Source organism: Gigantopelta aegis, chromosome 4, assembly GCF_016097555.1.
Source record: "Gigantopelta aegis isolate Gae_Host chromosome 4, Gae_host_genome, whole genome shotgun sequence".
Lineage (NCBI taxonomy): Eukaryota > Metazoa > Mollusca > Gastropoda > Neomphalida > Peltospiridae > Gigantopelta > Gigantopelta aegis.
Window position 1 is genome coordinate 3,509,356 of NC_054702.1, and position 13,312 is coordinate 3,522,667.

Below are 13,312 nucleotides of genomic sequence, written 5' to 3' on the forward strand. Positions count from 1 at the left end.
TGAAGAATGAGACAACACTAGAGCACATTGATTTATTAATCAACAGCTATTGGATGTCAAACATTTGGTAATTTTGACATAGTCATAGAGAGGAAACCTGCTACATTTTTCCATTAGTAGCAAGGGATCTTTTATATGCATCATCCAAATAGACAGGATCCCTGTACCTACCAGCCTTACTGACAAAAGTTACTGCCCCTTATCAACCAAAATTTTATTTTTCAACAGACGATAAATAAGTAACTGCCTTGAGATCTTTCAGTTTTAATATTTTCTGTTACCAAGGACTGGTACTGTTGTTAAGCCATTATATCTAAGACAGGTAGGTACTGGGGTCGCATCCTGAATTCCGTCTCCCACCCAGAGTGAGTCTGAATGGCTCAGCAGGGAAGTGAAATGTCAATATACTATACACCAATATATCTCCTAACAAAACATGAAACTCAAGTAGACATTTTCGTTTACTCGTCGAAATAGATTTGATTTTTCACTATTAGGCTGATGATGTGAAAATAAAATAGCTTACCTTATTCTGCGGAGTAAAGAATACCGACTCAACAGACAGCATGGACACGATACTCAAAATCTCCTCGCTGCAATACAACGTTAATGACCAATAGTAATATACACAAGTATTCTGAGAGTATTGATAAAGTAATATAAAACAGAGCCCAACTAATTTTTTTATCTCCTAAGTTCAAGGGGCATAACTCAAAAAAAAAAGGTACAGGTACATGATAAAGCGATACACAATTACAGCTCATTCTCTTGAAGCATTGCGAAACAAAAGAGTCTGGACAACAAATTTTCAAGTCTTCTAAGTTCAAGGGCCACAACTCTGTCAAAACTAGGTAAATTGCCATGAAAGTCAAACGTGATCTGAGCTGTACATAAAACTATTACCGTATGTAAATATATTAATGAATGCAAAAATCCAATAGTTACTAATAAAATATAATGTATAGGGCTGTAAAATTACAACTATTACAGATTATGTCTAAAAAAATGTGTACCACTTAAACAGTTTAAAACAATTCTGGATTCCACCACATTTCATCGATCAAAAACATCTTTCTTAAGATAAAACCTCAGATTTATGACTACAGCTACATACCTACAATGGAAGTCTTTTGAAACCAAAATTGTCTTTGACAATCTTGGATCAAGAGGAAATGCAGCCATTTTCTTGCCAGTTGGTGTTAGCTGAAAGATAAAGAACATACCATTTCCGGTTCTCTCAAAGAAGAATAAAGCTGATCAAATTACATTTTGCAATATCAACAAATAAATTAAAAACTTGTTATTGTGCCGATTTGTAATCTACCTAATATATCTGTTCAAAATACAACCAAGCCCATGATTAATCCAAGACTTAAAGTGCTGTGCCAGACCATACACTAAAATTTCAAATTCCACAATTAAATGTTTTCTTAATTCATTGCAATAATATTTTACACCGATATGTAAATCAATAATTACGAAAATGCCCCATAAAAGTATTAAAACATCACTCCCGTAGAACACTGCCGGAAACGACAGAGTAAAATTCTCGGTAAAAACATTTGCCTGTAAATAGCCGTGACGTCACGAAGGGAACGCGCTTCACAGAAACCTACCACGAGAGGACTTCCAGCGCAAGCGAAAGTGGGACCGACAGCGACTGCTAAGCTTGATCATGCGATTCTTCTTTCGATGATGCATAGTGTAGTAATGACGACTGGACTAATATTTGTGCAACACAACAAATAATGCCTTATCAGTTTGAACCTGGAACATCTTCCAACGAACCACCGGCCTGACAGATGACGCTGAAAATGGTCGTGGAGACTGCTTACCACTAATTTACAACTTTTATTCTTGTTTTGTTCTTTAGCTTTTCGTGCGAATTATTTTGCTACACTGTATGTTCTAATACTTGTGATGTAGTAGAAAAGACGATAAATAACTCTTGAATTCTACAGTCAAATGGACCCGATATCGGTAATTTTAAGAAATAAGCAAAAACGACTTTTAGTCCGTCCCATCCCTCTATGAAGATGGGATTTTTTTGTGAATAATTTCAGTTTAGTTTGACGTAAAAAAAAAGAAGTAAAAGTGTTTTGGAAATAACAAAACAATACTATTTTTTGTGTGCAGTTGTGAAAACAGTCTGCTCAGAAATAAATAACTTATTTTAATTTTAAAAAATAAACACAAACGACTTTTAGCCCGTCCCATCCATCTATGAAGATGTTTTTTTTGTGCGAATAATTTCAGTTTAGTTTGATGTAAAAAAAAGAAGTAAAAGTGTTTTGGAAATAACAAAACAATACTATTTTTTTGTGTGCAATTGTGAAGAGAGTCTGCTCAGAAATAAATAACTTACAGCACATTCCATAGTATGAAAAAAGGTTTTCTCTGTGGGAGGTATAGTAAAATTAATTTAATGTATTTATAGTCTGTTTTACAGGGAACGCCTTTTTTCATACTATGGAATTTACAAGTCATTTATTTCTGAGCCGATTGTTTTCTAAGATGCATACAAAATTAGCTTCTTTTTTTCTTCTGTTTTTACAAAAAAAACCTACATTTTTGTAGGATGGGACGGACTAGGATATAGATACTTACTTGTCTGTACTTTATTGTTTTAATGTTCTCGAACTGTAAAGAAAAATCTCACAAATGAACGAGATGCAAACGACAACAAATCGGATCTTGATGATTGCACGAACCGTGCATGAGAAAACAAACTGACCGGAGTTGAAAGCATAACGCAATTTGGGACATTGACGATATGCACCCCAAGGTCGTTTCGGTGTGGATGGCGTCGGCTTGTTGTCATTTGTTTTGTGTCGCAGAAAAATTGTTGGTACGGCATCTTTTTTTAAAAGCCATAACACATGGTACTCCCATATCTCGCTTAAGCCGACAAACCAGTTCGGACGAATCGAAACTAAAGTGTCTGCTGTCGCAACGGTCTCCGGCATTTTCTTCTTGTCCAGTATTTCCACGTTGTTTTAATCAAATTCACACACAGCTTTCTCACAGCAACATTACTAGGAAATCCGTGAAGACTAAATTTATCGGCTTTTGTATTGCTACAGCCGCCAACAACACGCCGTTTAACCATAATAAACACAAAAGAAGCAATGAACAATGGCGCCGACTATCGAAAGGAGTTCCCTTCGTGACGTCACTGATCAAATCTTACGGAAATTCCCGAAACGAATTCAGCTGGTTCTGTTTTTCAGGGGAATATTTTTAAATGGAAAATATACCGGTATATAATTTTTTTACTTTTTTTTTTTATAATTTTCTAATCATATTAAATAATATCTTGATTGATATAGCTCAATACATCATACATCTGGCACAGCACTTTAACACAAGCTTATTAAACATTCAAGGAAGCCTGCCACAGAGTCCTTCCCCAGGGATTGTAGATTATGGTAGCCCCACACTCATGGCTAGTGATATTCAATGTTGGGCTAGTAAATAACTAATATTGCCATGCCCGATGGATAGTGAAAATATTTTGTCAAATTTTGCAGTTAAGTTTATTTTGTAGATATGAATATCCTGCCCCCACCCCACCCCTCAATGTTAGTGTTTTTAAGATTTATCTCCCTCTTTAGGTGACATATCTGATTATTACTACTATTTAGTAAAATTGTATTAACTTAAAGTAAAGTTGGGCTAGTGAATTTTTAATCGTGGCTAGTACAATTTAAAGATCACTGATCCCAGGGCTAGTGGATTTAAACAAAATTCTAAAAGCCCTGCCTTCCAACATGTTTCCTTAAAAAGTCTTTCCAGACAAAGGGGTTGGGGGAGGGTCAATGCTGTAATGTTCCTTAAAAAGTCTTTCCAGACAAAGGGGTTGGGGGAGGGTCAATGCTGTAATGTTCCTTAAAAAGTCTTTCCAGACAAAGGGGTTGGGGGAGGGTCAATGCTGTAATGTTCCTTAAAAAGTCTTTCCAGACAAAGGGGTTGGGGGAGGGTCAATGCTGTAATGTTCCTTAAAAAGTCTTTCCAGACAAAGGGGTTGGGGGAGGGTCAATGCTGTAATGTTCCTTAAAAAGTCTTTCCAGACAAAGGGGTTGGGGGAGGGTCAATGCTGTAATGTTCCTTAAAAAGTCTTTCCAGACAAAGGGGTTGGGGGAGGGTCAATGCTGTAATGTTCCTTAAAAAGTCTTTCCAGACAAAGGGGTTGGGGGAGGGTCAATGCTGTAATGTTCCTTAAAAAGTATTTCCAGACAAAGGGGTTGGGGGAGGGTCAATGCTGTAATGTTCCTTAAAAAGTCTTTCCAGACAAAGGGGTTGGGGGAGGGTCAATGCTGTAATGTTCATTAAAAAGTACAGACAAATAAAAATGTGCTGCAGTTTTTAAAGATTTTAAAGATTAAGGTGTATACAATGAAATATTGTCTAAAACTTCTGAAATGTGTTACAGAAAATACAACCCATAAACTCAACAGCATGTGAGGAGGATTGAGGGAATGTTTTTATTATTCAGATCTTGAAAATTAAAGTTATACCCTTTCAAGTCCATCAAAGGTTCTACAAATTCAATGTTACAAAATGACAATTAACCACTGATTAAACAATGTACTGGGGTGTATTTAAACAATCCTTTCTTTCCTAAAACAATTTTCTTATTAAACAGCTCCCACCGAATTAGTTTAAAACGGATTTCCTCTTTCTGTACCTTAATTTTATCAGTTTTTTCAACAGCTCCAAGACGGTGCAGCTGGTCCAGAGCATTCACAATTGACTGGAAAGCAAAAATAGGCATTTAAGGGAACATCATCCAAGTTGAGATTTTATTGATCTAGTGAAAAACTACAATAAGCATTTATGGTAACATGATACAAGCTGAGATTTGTTGATCTAGAGAAAAACATAGGTTGCTCAGAGATTTATAATTTAAACATTTTGTATTTCTTTTTATTACCTCAGCAGGCACTCATAACGGGGAAAATAAAAATCATAATTTCTGCATTGTTAACGTACACTACTATTGGACGATTTGATGTCAACAAACCAATCATCTTGTTGGTACTAAATATGACGTCATCACAATTTGGCAAAGCACACACAATGATGTCACATAGTTTAAAGTGTTTGCGTTTATGTCTTTATGGTTTCAGTGTTAAAATGGTAGTTTAATGCAATTCATTATAGATTTTATTTTACAGAATATATAGAACTTTGGGTTTTGAAAATTATCTGTGAACCGTGAATAAATTACAAAGTTAAAGCAATACCCAGAACAGTAAAGTAGTTTATGTGGTTTCTATATACATGGACGTATAGCCGATGTAGGCTATATCGAAAATAAAGGCTTTAAAAAAAACCCAACCAAATAGCTGGGGTAATAAATAGAATAACAAAAAACTCGGTACCAGTTATTATCAAATTTATGTCCCTTGTGAAATAATTTTCACTTGTCACTTGCTAAAGCTCATGACAAATGAAATTTATTTCACTTGGGACATAAATTTTATAATAACTGGTAACTCGTTTATTACACTACATCAACAAAATAAACAAGCCTTTTACTGTTCCCCTCTTCCAACTGGGCTGTAAAAATTTATTAAAAACTAATTATAGCCTTCTAGTACTTCAATCATAGCAACTTGCTTACTTTGTCTTCGTTTTTGTTTACCTCAACTGAAGGTTTGTCCATGAAATCAAAGTTGACAATGTCGGTAATCCCCAATGCCAGAAGCTGTAGTACAATACTAGACAAATTACACCTGCAAATAAACAGATAAAACTGCATTAGAAACTAGAAAATGTCAAAACCGGTACATGAATATTGGAACTAGAAATCAAAGATGAATAAAATCTAAAATTAGAAATAAAAGTTACAAACATCTGAATTTGTACATAAAATCTTTATTATTCCCTTTAAAAAACAAAACAAAACATAAAATGACAACAAAACTTCCATCCTATTTTAAACTTTTTTAAAAAACATACCAGCATATGGTACCTTCTAGCAATTATTGCCACAAAAATTGTCATCCATTCAATTCTTCGCATAATAATTGTAAAGTGCCAATAATATGACGATATCACCGTTTTTTATCTTCTGCACTTCAAATTGTTCTTTTAAGATCATAGTACACCTGCAATTTTGGGGGTTATTGATAAAATAAAACAAAGACATGTAAAAAAGCTGATAATTGTGACTAGCCCCTGAATGTGTTATAACAGATGCTGTTCTAGTGTACGTAGTATCTCTGATAGAGTGTTGGCTGAATGTGTTATAAGAGATGCTGTTCTAGTGTACCGTGGTACCTCTGATAGAGTGTTGGCTGAATATGTTATAAGAGATGCTGTTCTAGTCTACCGTGGTACCTCTGGTAGAGTGTTGGCTGAATGTGTTATAAGAGATGCTGTTCTAGTGTACCGTGGTACCTCTGGTAGAGTGTTGGCTGAATGTGTTATAAGAGATGCTGTTCTAGTGTACGTAGTATCTCTGGTAGAGTGTTGGCTGAATGTGTTATAAGAGATGCTGTTCTAGTGTACCGTGGTACCTCTGGTAGAGTGTTGGCTGAATGTGTTATAAGAGATGCTGTTCTAGTGTACCGTGGTACCTCTGATAGAGTGTTGGCTGAATGTGTTATAAGAGATGCTGTTCTAGTGTACCGTGGTATCTCTGGTAGAGTGTTGGCTGAATGTGTTATAAGAGATGCTGTTCTAGTGTACCGTGGTACCTCTGATAGAGTGTTGGCTGAATGTGTTATAAGAGATGCTGTTCTAGTGTACCGTGGTATCTCTGGTAGAGTGTTGGCTGAATGTGTTATAAGAGATGCTGTTCTAGTGTACCGTGGTATCTCTGGTAGAGTGTTGGCTGAATGTGTTATAAGAGATGCTGTTCTAGTGTACCGTGGTATCTCTGGTAGAGTGTTGGCTGAATGTGTTATAAGAGATGCTGTTCTAGTGTACCATGGTATCTCTGGTAGAGTGTTGCCTGAATGTGTTATAAGAGATGCTGTTCTAGTGTACCGTAGTATCTCTGGTAGAGTGTTGGCTGAATGTGTTATAAGAGATGCTGTTCTAGTGTACCGTGGTATCTCTGGTAGAGTGTTGGCTGAATGTGTTATAAGAGATGCTGTTCTAGTGTACCGTGGTATCTCTGGTAGTGTTGGCTGAATGTGTTATAAGAGATGCTGTTCTAGTGTACCGTGGTATCTCTGGTAGAGTGTTGGCTGAATGTGTTATAAGAGATGCTGTTCTAGTGTACCGTGGTATCTCTGGTAGAGTGTTGGCTGAATGTGTTATAAGAGATGCTGTTCTAGTGTACCGTGGTATCTCTGGTAGAGTGTTGGCTGAATGTGTTATAAGAGATGCTGTTCTAGTGTACCGTGGTATCTCTGGTAGAGTGTTGGCTGAATGTGTTATAAGAGATGCTGTTCTAGTGTACCGTGGTATCTCTGATAGAGTGTTGGCTGAATGTGTTATAAGAGATGCTGTTCTAGTGTACCGTGGTACCTCTGATAGAGTGTTGGCTGAATGTGTTATAAGAGATGCTGTTCTAGTGTACCGTGGTATCTCTGGTAGAGTGTTGCCTGAATGTGTTATAAGAGATGCTGTTCTAGTGTACCGTAGTATCTCTGGTAGAGTGTTGGCTGAATGTGTTATAAGAGATGCTGTTCTAGTGTACCGTAGTATCTCTGGTAGAGTGTTGGCTCTGAACGCGTCGTGTTCCTCCTCCGTGTACAGACAGTAGCATGCTCCGGGAGCCTCACGACCCGCTCTACCCATTCTCTGCGTGGCCTGAGCACGAGACACACGGACTACTTTCAACAAATCTAGTCCACTGCCTGGATTAAACACCCTGAAATTGAAGTGTGCTTTTCAAAGCAATTTTGTCCCGATTGGTTTGAAAGTCAGTCTTTCAAAACCTTTTTCATCTTAAGCAACATTTTGAATTTTTTTTTTGTTAAATATAAACAAAACAAAAACCCGTACAATTTTAAGGCAGAAAAGAAAAGAAAAAGAAAACTTACAATTTTAAGACAATTAAAATGTAGTACAGTGAAACCCTCAACACCGGACCCCTCTAAATCGGAATCCCTCAAAACCGGACGTTTTCCGCGGTCCCGTGATTTACATATATTTTAACACTATATTTTACCCCTCTAAACCGGAAACCCCTCTAAACTGAACACCGGACAAACAATTCGGTCCCAATGTGTCAACTTAGTGTAAATCCTACCCCTGAAAACCGGACGATCAAACCAATACCAATCAATATGGCGCCCACCTGTCTGTGAACACAGATGCCTAGTGCAATATACGCATGCTCGAGATCGCTGTTATCAGTGTAATCACCGCTGCATACAGTACAGGTACCGCTCAGCAGGCAAGATTAGCAACTTGACAATAAACAATTAAAAGGACTGATCGCAAGCTTTGGTATGGAGTTAACTACTGTAAACACATTGATTGTGTTGTAATTATGGTTAACATTAGTGGAGTTCGGGTTTGTGTTAGATGTCTTTATTAAGTTACGAGATGTATCTGTTCCGGGAAACGATCTCAGCTATCCTGACGTGTTGAACATGCTTCAGATTTTAAAGGACTTTGCAATACAGAAAGATGAACGTTTCCTATTGCATGTACAGGAATTAGAAATTTTAACGCAGGCAACCATTGTTAAACACAGATGTGAAAGACAACAGACATCGATGGATACGTTTCTCAACGTAGGCTGATTTATCGATTGATTGACAATTTGTGGACTTTTTAATGTATTTTTTATTCAATATTACTCCCATGGATGTTTTTATTTTTCTAAATGCTCATAAATGCACCATTTTTCAACATATTCTTGTTGTTCTTGTTTTAAAACACTTTAACACTTTCCCTATTTTATGGAGAACGGAAGGTATTTCCGTCCAGGCAGACCCCTGAAAACCGGACACCTCTGAAAACTGGACATTTTACTTGGACCCATGGATGTCCGGTATTGAGGGGTTTCACTGTAATTCCAAAAGATATAGATATAATGTTTTTGCTAAAATACAGCCTTGGTTAGATTGTATTGCAACTGAATCTTTATTTGTTAAAATGGAATCTCACTTCATCACCACCACAGAATTTTGTTTTGTCACAATCACTTTTTTTTATCACTTTAGTTGGTGTTTACATGTCAATGACACATGAAACCTTTAAAGCCGCACACCCTAGTTCCATCCAGCGAAAATAAATTATAATTTGGTTAATCTACAAACCCGTAACACACTTAGATCAGGTTTTTATCAAATGGAGTGAAAAAGCAGGTTTTATATCGATAAATACCATGGGAATCCCCATGTCCCAATTGCTTGAAATAATTTTGAAAGTTTATATTCTGATGTCACCGGTAGATGTCGCTCGAAGCACAACAATGCCTACGTCACGACAAATTTCACAGACTTGTGGTGCGTTTTTTTCACCTCTCCTGGACATGTTCCAACTGTTCTGTCCTGGTTGTATCCCCTCTCCAGATATCGTAGGACTTAGCAAAATTATTGGTTTTAAGGGTTTGTAACGTTTTGTATTGAGATACTTACTTGTCTGAACTTTATTGTTACTGAAAATGTTCACGAACTGTGAAGAAAAATCTCACAAATGAACAACAACAAATCGGATGTTCATTGTGCGAACCGTGCACGAGAAAACAAACCGAACCAAAATGATAACGGTCACGTGGTATACCAACGTCTGTGACATTGAAATGGAAATATCCCGTCTAAAAATAGATTAGACCTTGTCTGCTCAACGGTTTTTACTCAAACATGCGTCCGTTTTTCAGAAATACGAAAAATGCATTTTGTGGTATTACAAACACCAGGATTACCAAAAAACACTTCAGGTGAATGGAAATGTATATTCTAAATAATAAACGGTAAGTAAAGTGCAATTTTATTTGTGAAAAAATGGGTTTAATAGTGAAAAACAACGCTGTAATGGTTAACAATTAGCCGTAACTAGGGTGTGTCCCTTTAAACAATATTTTAAATTTGTTTTAAAAATTATCTTTAAATCCCATTTTGTTTAAAAACTTTTAAAGTTCCTCAGGGGAATAAAATAACTGAGTGCAACAAGACTAAAAACAGACAAATACATTAATACTAATAACTAAAATAAAAGATATGTTTATGTGATATGTCAGTACAAGATTATTTCGAGAATCTCACGAAAGTGTAATTTTAAGAGCTGTACATATTAAACCGTGTACGTACTTTGCTTTCACCACGCCACTGTCGATGACAAACCGTATGCCAGGAATGGTGATTGAGGTTTCAGCAATGTTTGTCGATACAATAACTTTTCTCGAACCCTGCAAACATGAATACTGTGCCATTATGTAAAGTAATGGAATGTTTAACAACCCATCAATACAATCTGCTTCCAAATCTTGTAAATGTACTTTCCCACAGACAGGACTGTATGTACCAGATTTTGGTGTTTCAACTATGGGAACTGGTTTGAAGAGAAAACACCGGAATCTACTGAGGCAGATCGATCCTATGACCCATCACTCCTTAGACACAGTTGGTTTTGTTTAACGAAACCACTAGAGCACATTGATTAATTAGTCATCGGCTACTAACATTTGGTAATTCTGACACATAGTCATCATAGGAAACCTGCTACATTTTTCCTAATGTAGTAAAGGATCTTTTATATACACTTTCCCGCAGACAGGAAAGCACATACCATGGCCTTTGACCAGTTGTGGTGCACTGGTTGGAATGAGAAAAAACCAATCAGTTGACTGGATCCACCGAGGTGGTTCAATTCTGCGATGGAAGCACCTCAAGTGAGCACTCAACCGACTGAACTAAATCCTGCCCCCACCTCAGACAAGTGGTCTAGCACTGAGTTACATCCTGCCGCACCCAGAGCTCACACTGGAAAATGTCACTTTAGCCAATTTCCAGATATTTAGTTCATTTCCTTGAAAACGATTAAAATGTGGTTAATTTAAGCAATATTTTGTTGGCCAAATAGTAAATGTTGTAGCCACTTTTTATAAAAATAAGCATGTGGCTAATTTGGCAACGGGCAGGGTGAGCCCTGCATGGTTAACATAAATAGTGTTCAGGAAATTAGTAAAAACTACAAATTAATTTAAAACAAATTAAATTGCCCAAATGAGCTTAATAAAAATGTTGTATAAGCATAGTTTTCATTTACCTTTGGTGTTGGCTCAAAAACTCTTAGTTGCAAATATGACGGTAGGGCCGCATACAAGGGGCAGACAACCATGGGCGGGAGATCGTTGTGGGTGTCCCTGGCAAGGTCACGGATCGACAGAACGGCAGATTCTATCTCCTCCTGACCAGTGAGGAAAATAAGCACATCTTTCCTGAAACAACAAAACAAGCATTCTGAGAGAACTGTTAAACCAATACATGTCCCTTACCAGGCCCAACAACGGTTCATATCTCCTACGTTCAAGGGCTATAACTGTTAAACCAATACATGTCCCTTACCAGGCCCAACAACAGTTCATATCTCGTACGTTCAAGGGCTATAACTGTTAAACCAATACATGTCCCTTACCAGGCCCAAGAATGGTTCATATCGCCTAAGTTCGAGGTCTATAACTGTTAAACCAATACATGTCCCTTACCAGGCCCAACAACGGTTCATATCTCCTACGTTCGAGGGCTATAACTGTTAAACCAATACATGTCCCTTACCAGGCCCAACAACGGTTCATATCTCCTACGTTCAAGGGCTATAACTGTTAAACCAATACATGTCCCTTACCAGGCCCAACAACAGTTCATATCTTGTACGTTCAAGGGCTATAACTGTTAAACCAATACATGTTCTTACCAGGCCCAACAACGGTTCATATCTCCTAAGTTATAACTGTTAAACCAATACATGTCCCTTACCAGGCCCAACAACGGTTCATATCTCCTACGTTCGAGGGCTATAACTGTTAAACCAATACATGTCCCTTACCAGGCCCAACAACGGTTCATATCTCCTACGTTCAAGGGCTATAACTGTTAAACCAATACATGTCCCTTACCAGGCCCAACAACAGTTCATATCTTGTACGTTCAAGGGCTATAACTGTTAAACCAATACATGTTCTTACCAGGCCCAACAACGGTTCATATCTCCTAAGTTATAACTGTTAAACCAATACATGTCCCTTACCAGGCCCAACAACGGTTCTTATCTCCTACGTTCGAGGGCTATAACTGTTAAACCAATACATGTCCCTTACCAGACGCAACAACGGTTCATATCTCCTACGTTCAAGGGCTATAACTGTTAAACCAATACATGTCCCTTACCAGGCCCAACAACGGTTCATATCTCCTACGTTCAAGGGCTATAACTGTTAAACCAATACATGTCCCTTACCAGGCCCAACAACGGTTCATATCTCCTACGTTCAAGGGCTATAACTGTTAAACCAATACACGTCCCTTACCAGGCCCAACAACAGTTCATATCTCCTAAGTTCAAGGGCTATAACTGTTAAACCAATACATGTCCCTTACCAGGCCCAACAACGGTTCATATCTCCTACGTTCGAGGGCTATAACTGTTAAACCAATACATGTCCCTTACCAGGCCCAACAACGGTTCATATCTCCTAAGTTATAACTGTTAAACCAATACATGTCCCTTACCAGGCCCAACAACGGTTCATATCTCCTACGTTCGAGGGCTATAACTGTTAAACCAATACATGTCCCTTACCAGGCCCAACAACGGTTCATATCTCCTAAGTTATAACTGTTAAACCAATACATGTCCCTTACCAGGCCCAACAACGGTTCATATCTCCTACGTTCGAGGGCTATAACTGTTAAACCAATACATGTCCCTTACCAGGCCCAACAACGGTTCATATCTCCTACGTTCCAGGGCTATAACTGTTAAACCAATACATGTCCCTTACCAGGCCCAACAACGGTTCATATCTCCTACGTTCGAGGGCTATAACTGTTAAACCAATACATGTCCCTTACCAGGCCCAACAACGGTTCATATCTCCTAAGTTCAAGGGCTACAACTGTTAAACCAATACATGTCCCTTACCAGGCCCAACAACGGTTCATATCTCCTACGTTTAAGGGCTATAACTGTTAAACCAATACACGTCCCTTACCAGGCCCAACAACGGTTCATATCTCCTACGTTCCAGGGCTATAACTGTTAAACCAATACATGTCCCTTACCAGGCCCAACAACGGTTCATATCTCCTAAGTTATAACTGTTAAACCAATACATGTCCCTTACCAGGCCCAGCAACGGTTCATATCTCCTAAGTTCAAGGGCTATAACTGACAGGAAAAT

At 37.8% G+C, this 13,312-nt stretch overlaps 1 protein-coding gene across 1 annotated transcript in view; it reads right to left on the bottom strand.

The window, feature by feature from the left end:
- LOC121372065 (ATP-dependent RNA helicase DHX33-like) overlaps positions 1–13,312 on the bottom strand; it is a 57,040-nt gene that overhangs the window by 25,419 nt on the left and 18,309 nt on the right. The window contains exons 10-16 of the mRNA XM_041498322.1: positions 11,179–11,350; positions 10,221–10,318; positions 7,655–7,828; positions 5,648–5,738; positions 4,688–4,753; positions 1,115–1,203; positions 527–593 (exon numbers count right to left, since the gene is read on the bottom strand). Coding sequence (XP_041354256.1) covers positions 527–593; positions 1,115–1,203; positions 4,688–4,753; positions 5,648–5,738; positions 7,655–7,828; positions 10,221–10,318; positions 11,179–11,350 — 757 coding nt within the window. The remainder of the gene's footprint in view (positions 1–526; positions 594–1,114; positions 1,204–4,687; positions 4,754–5,647; positions 5,739–7,654; positions 7,829–10,220; positions 10,319–11,178; positions 11,351–13,312) is intronic.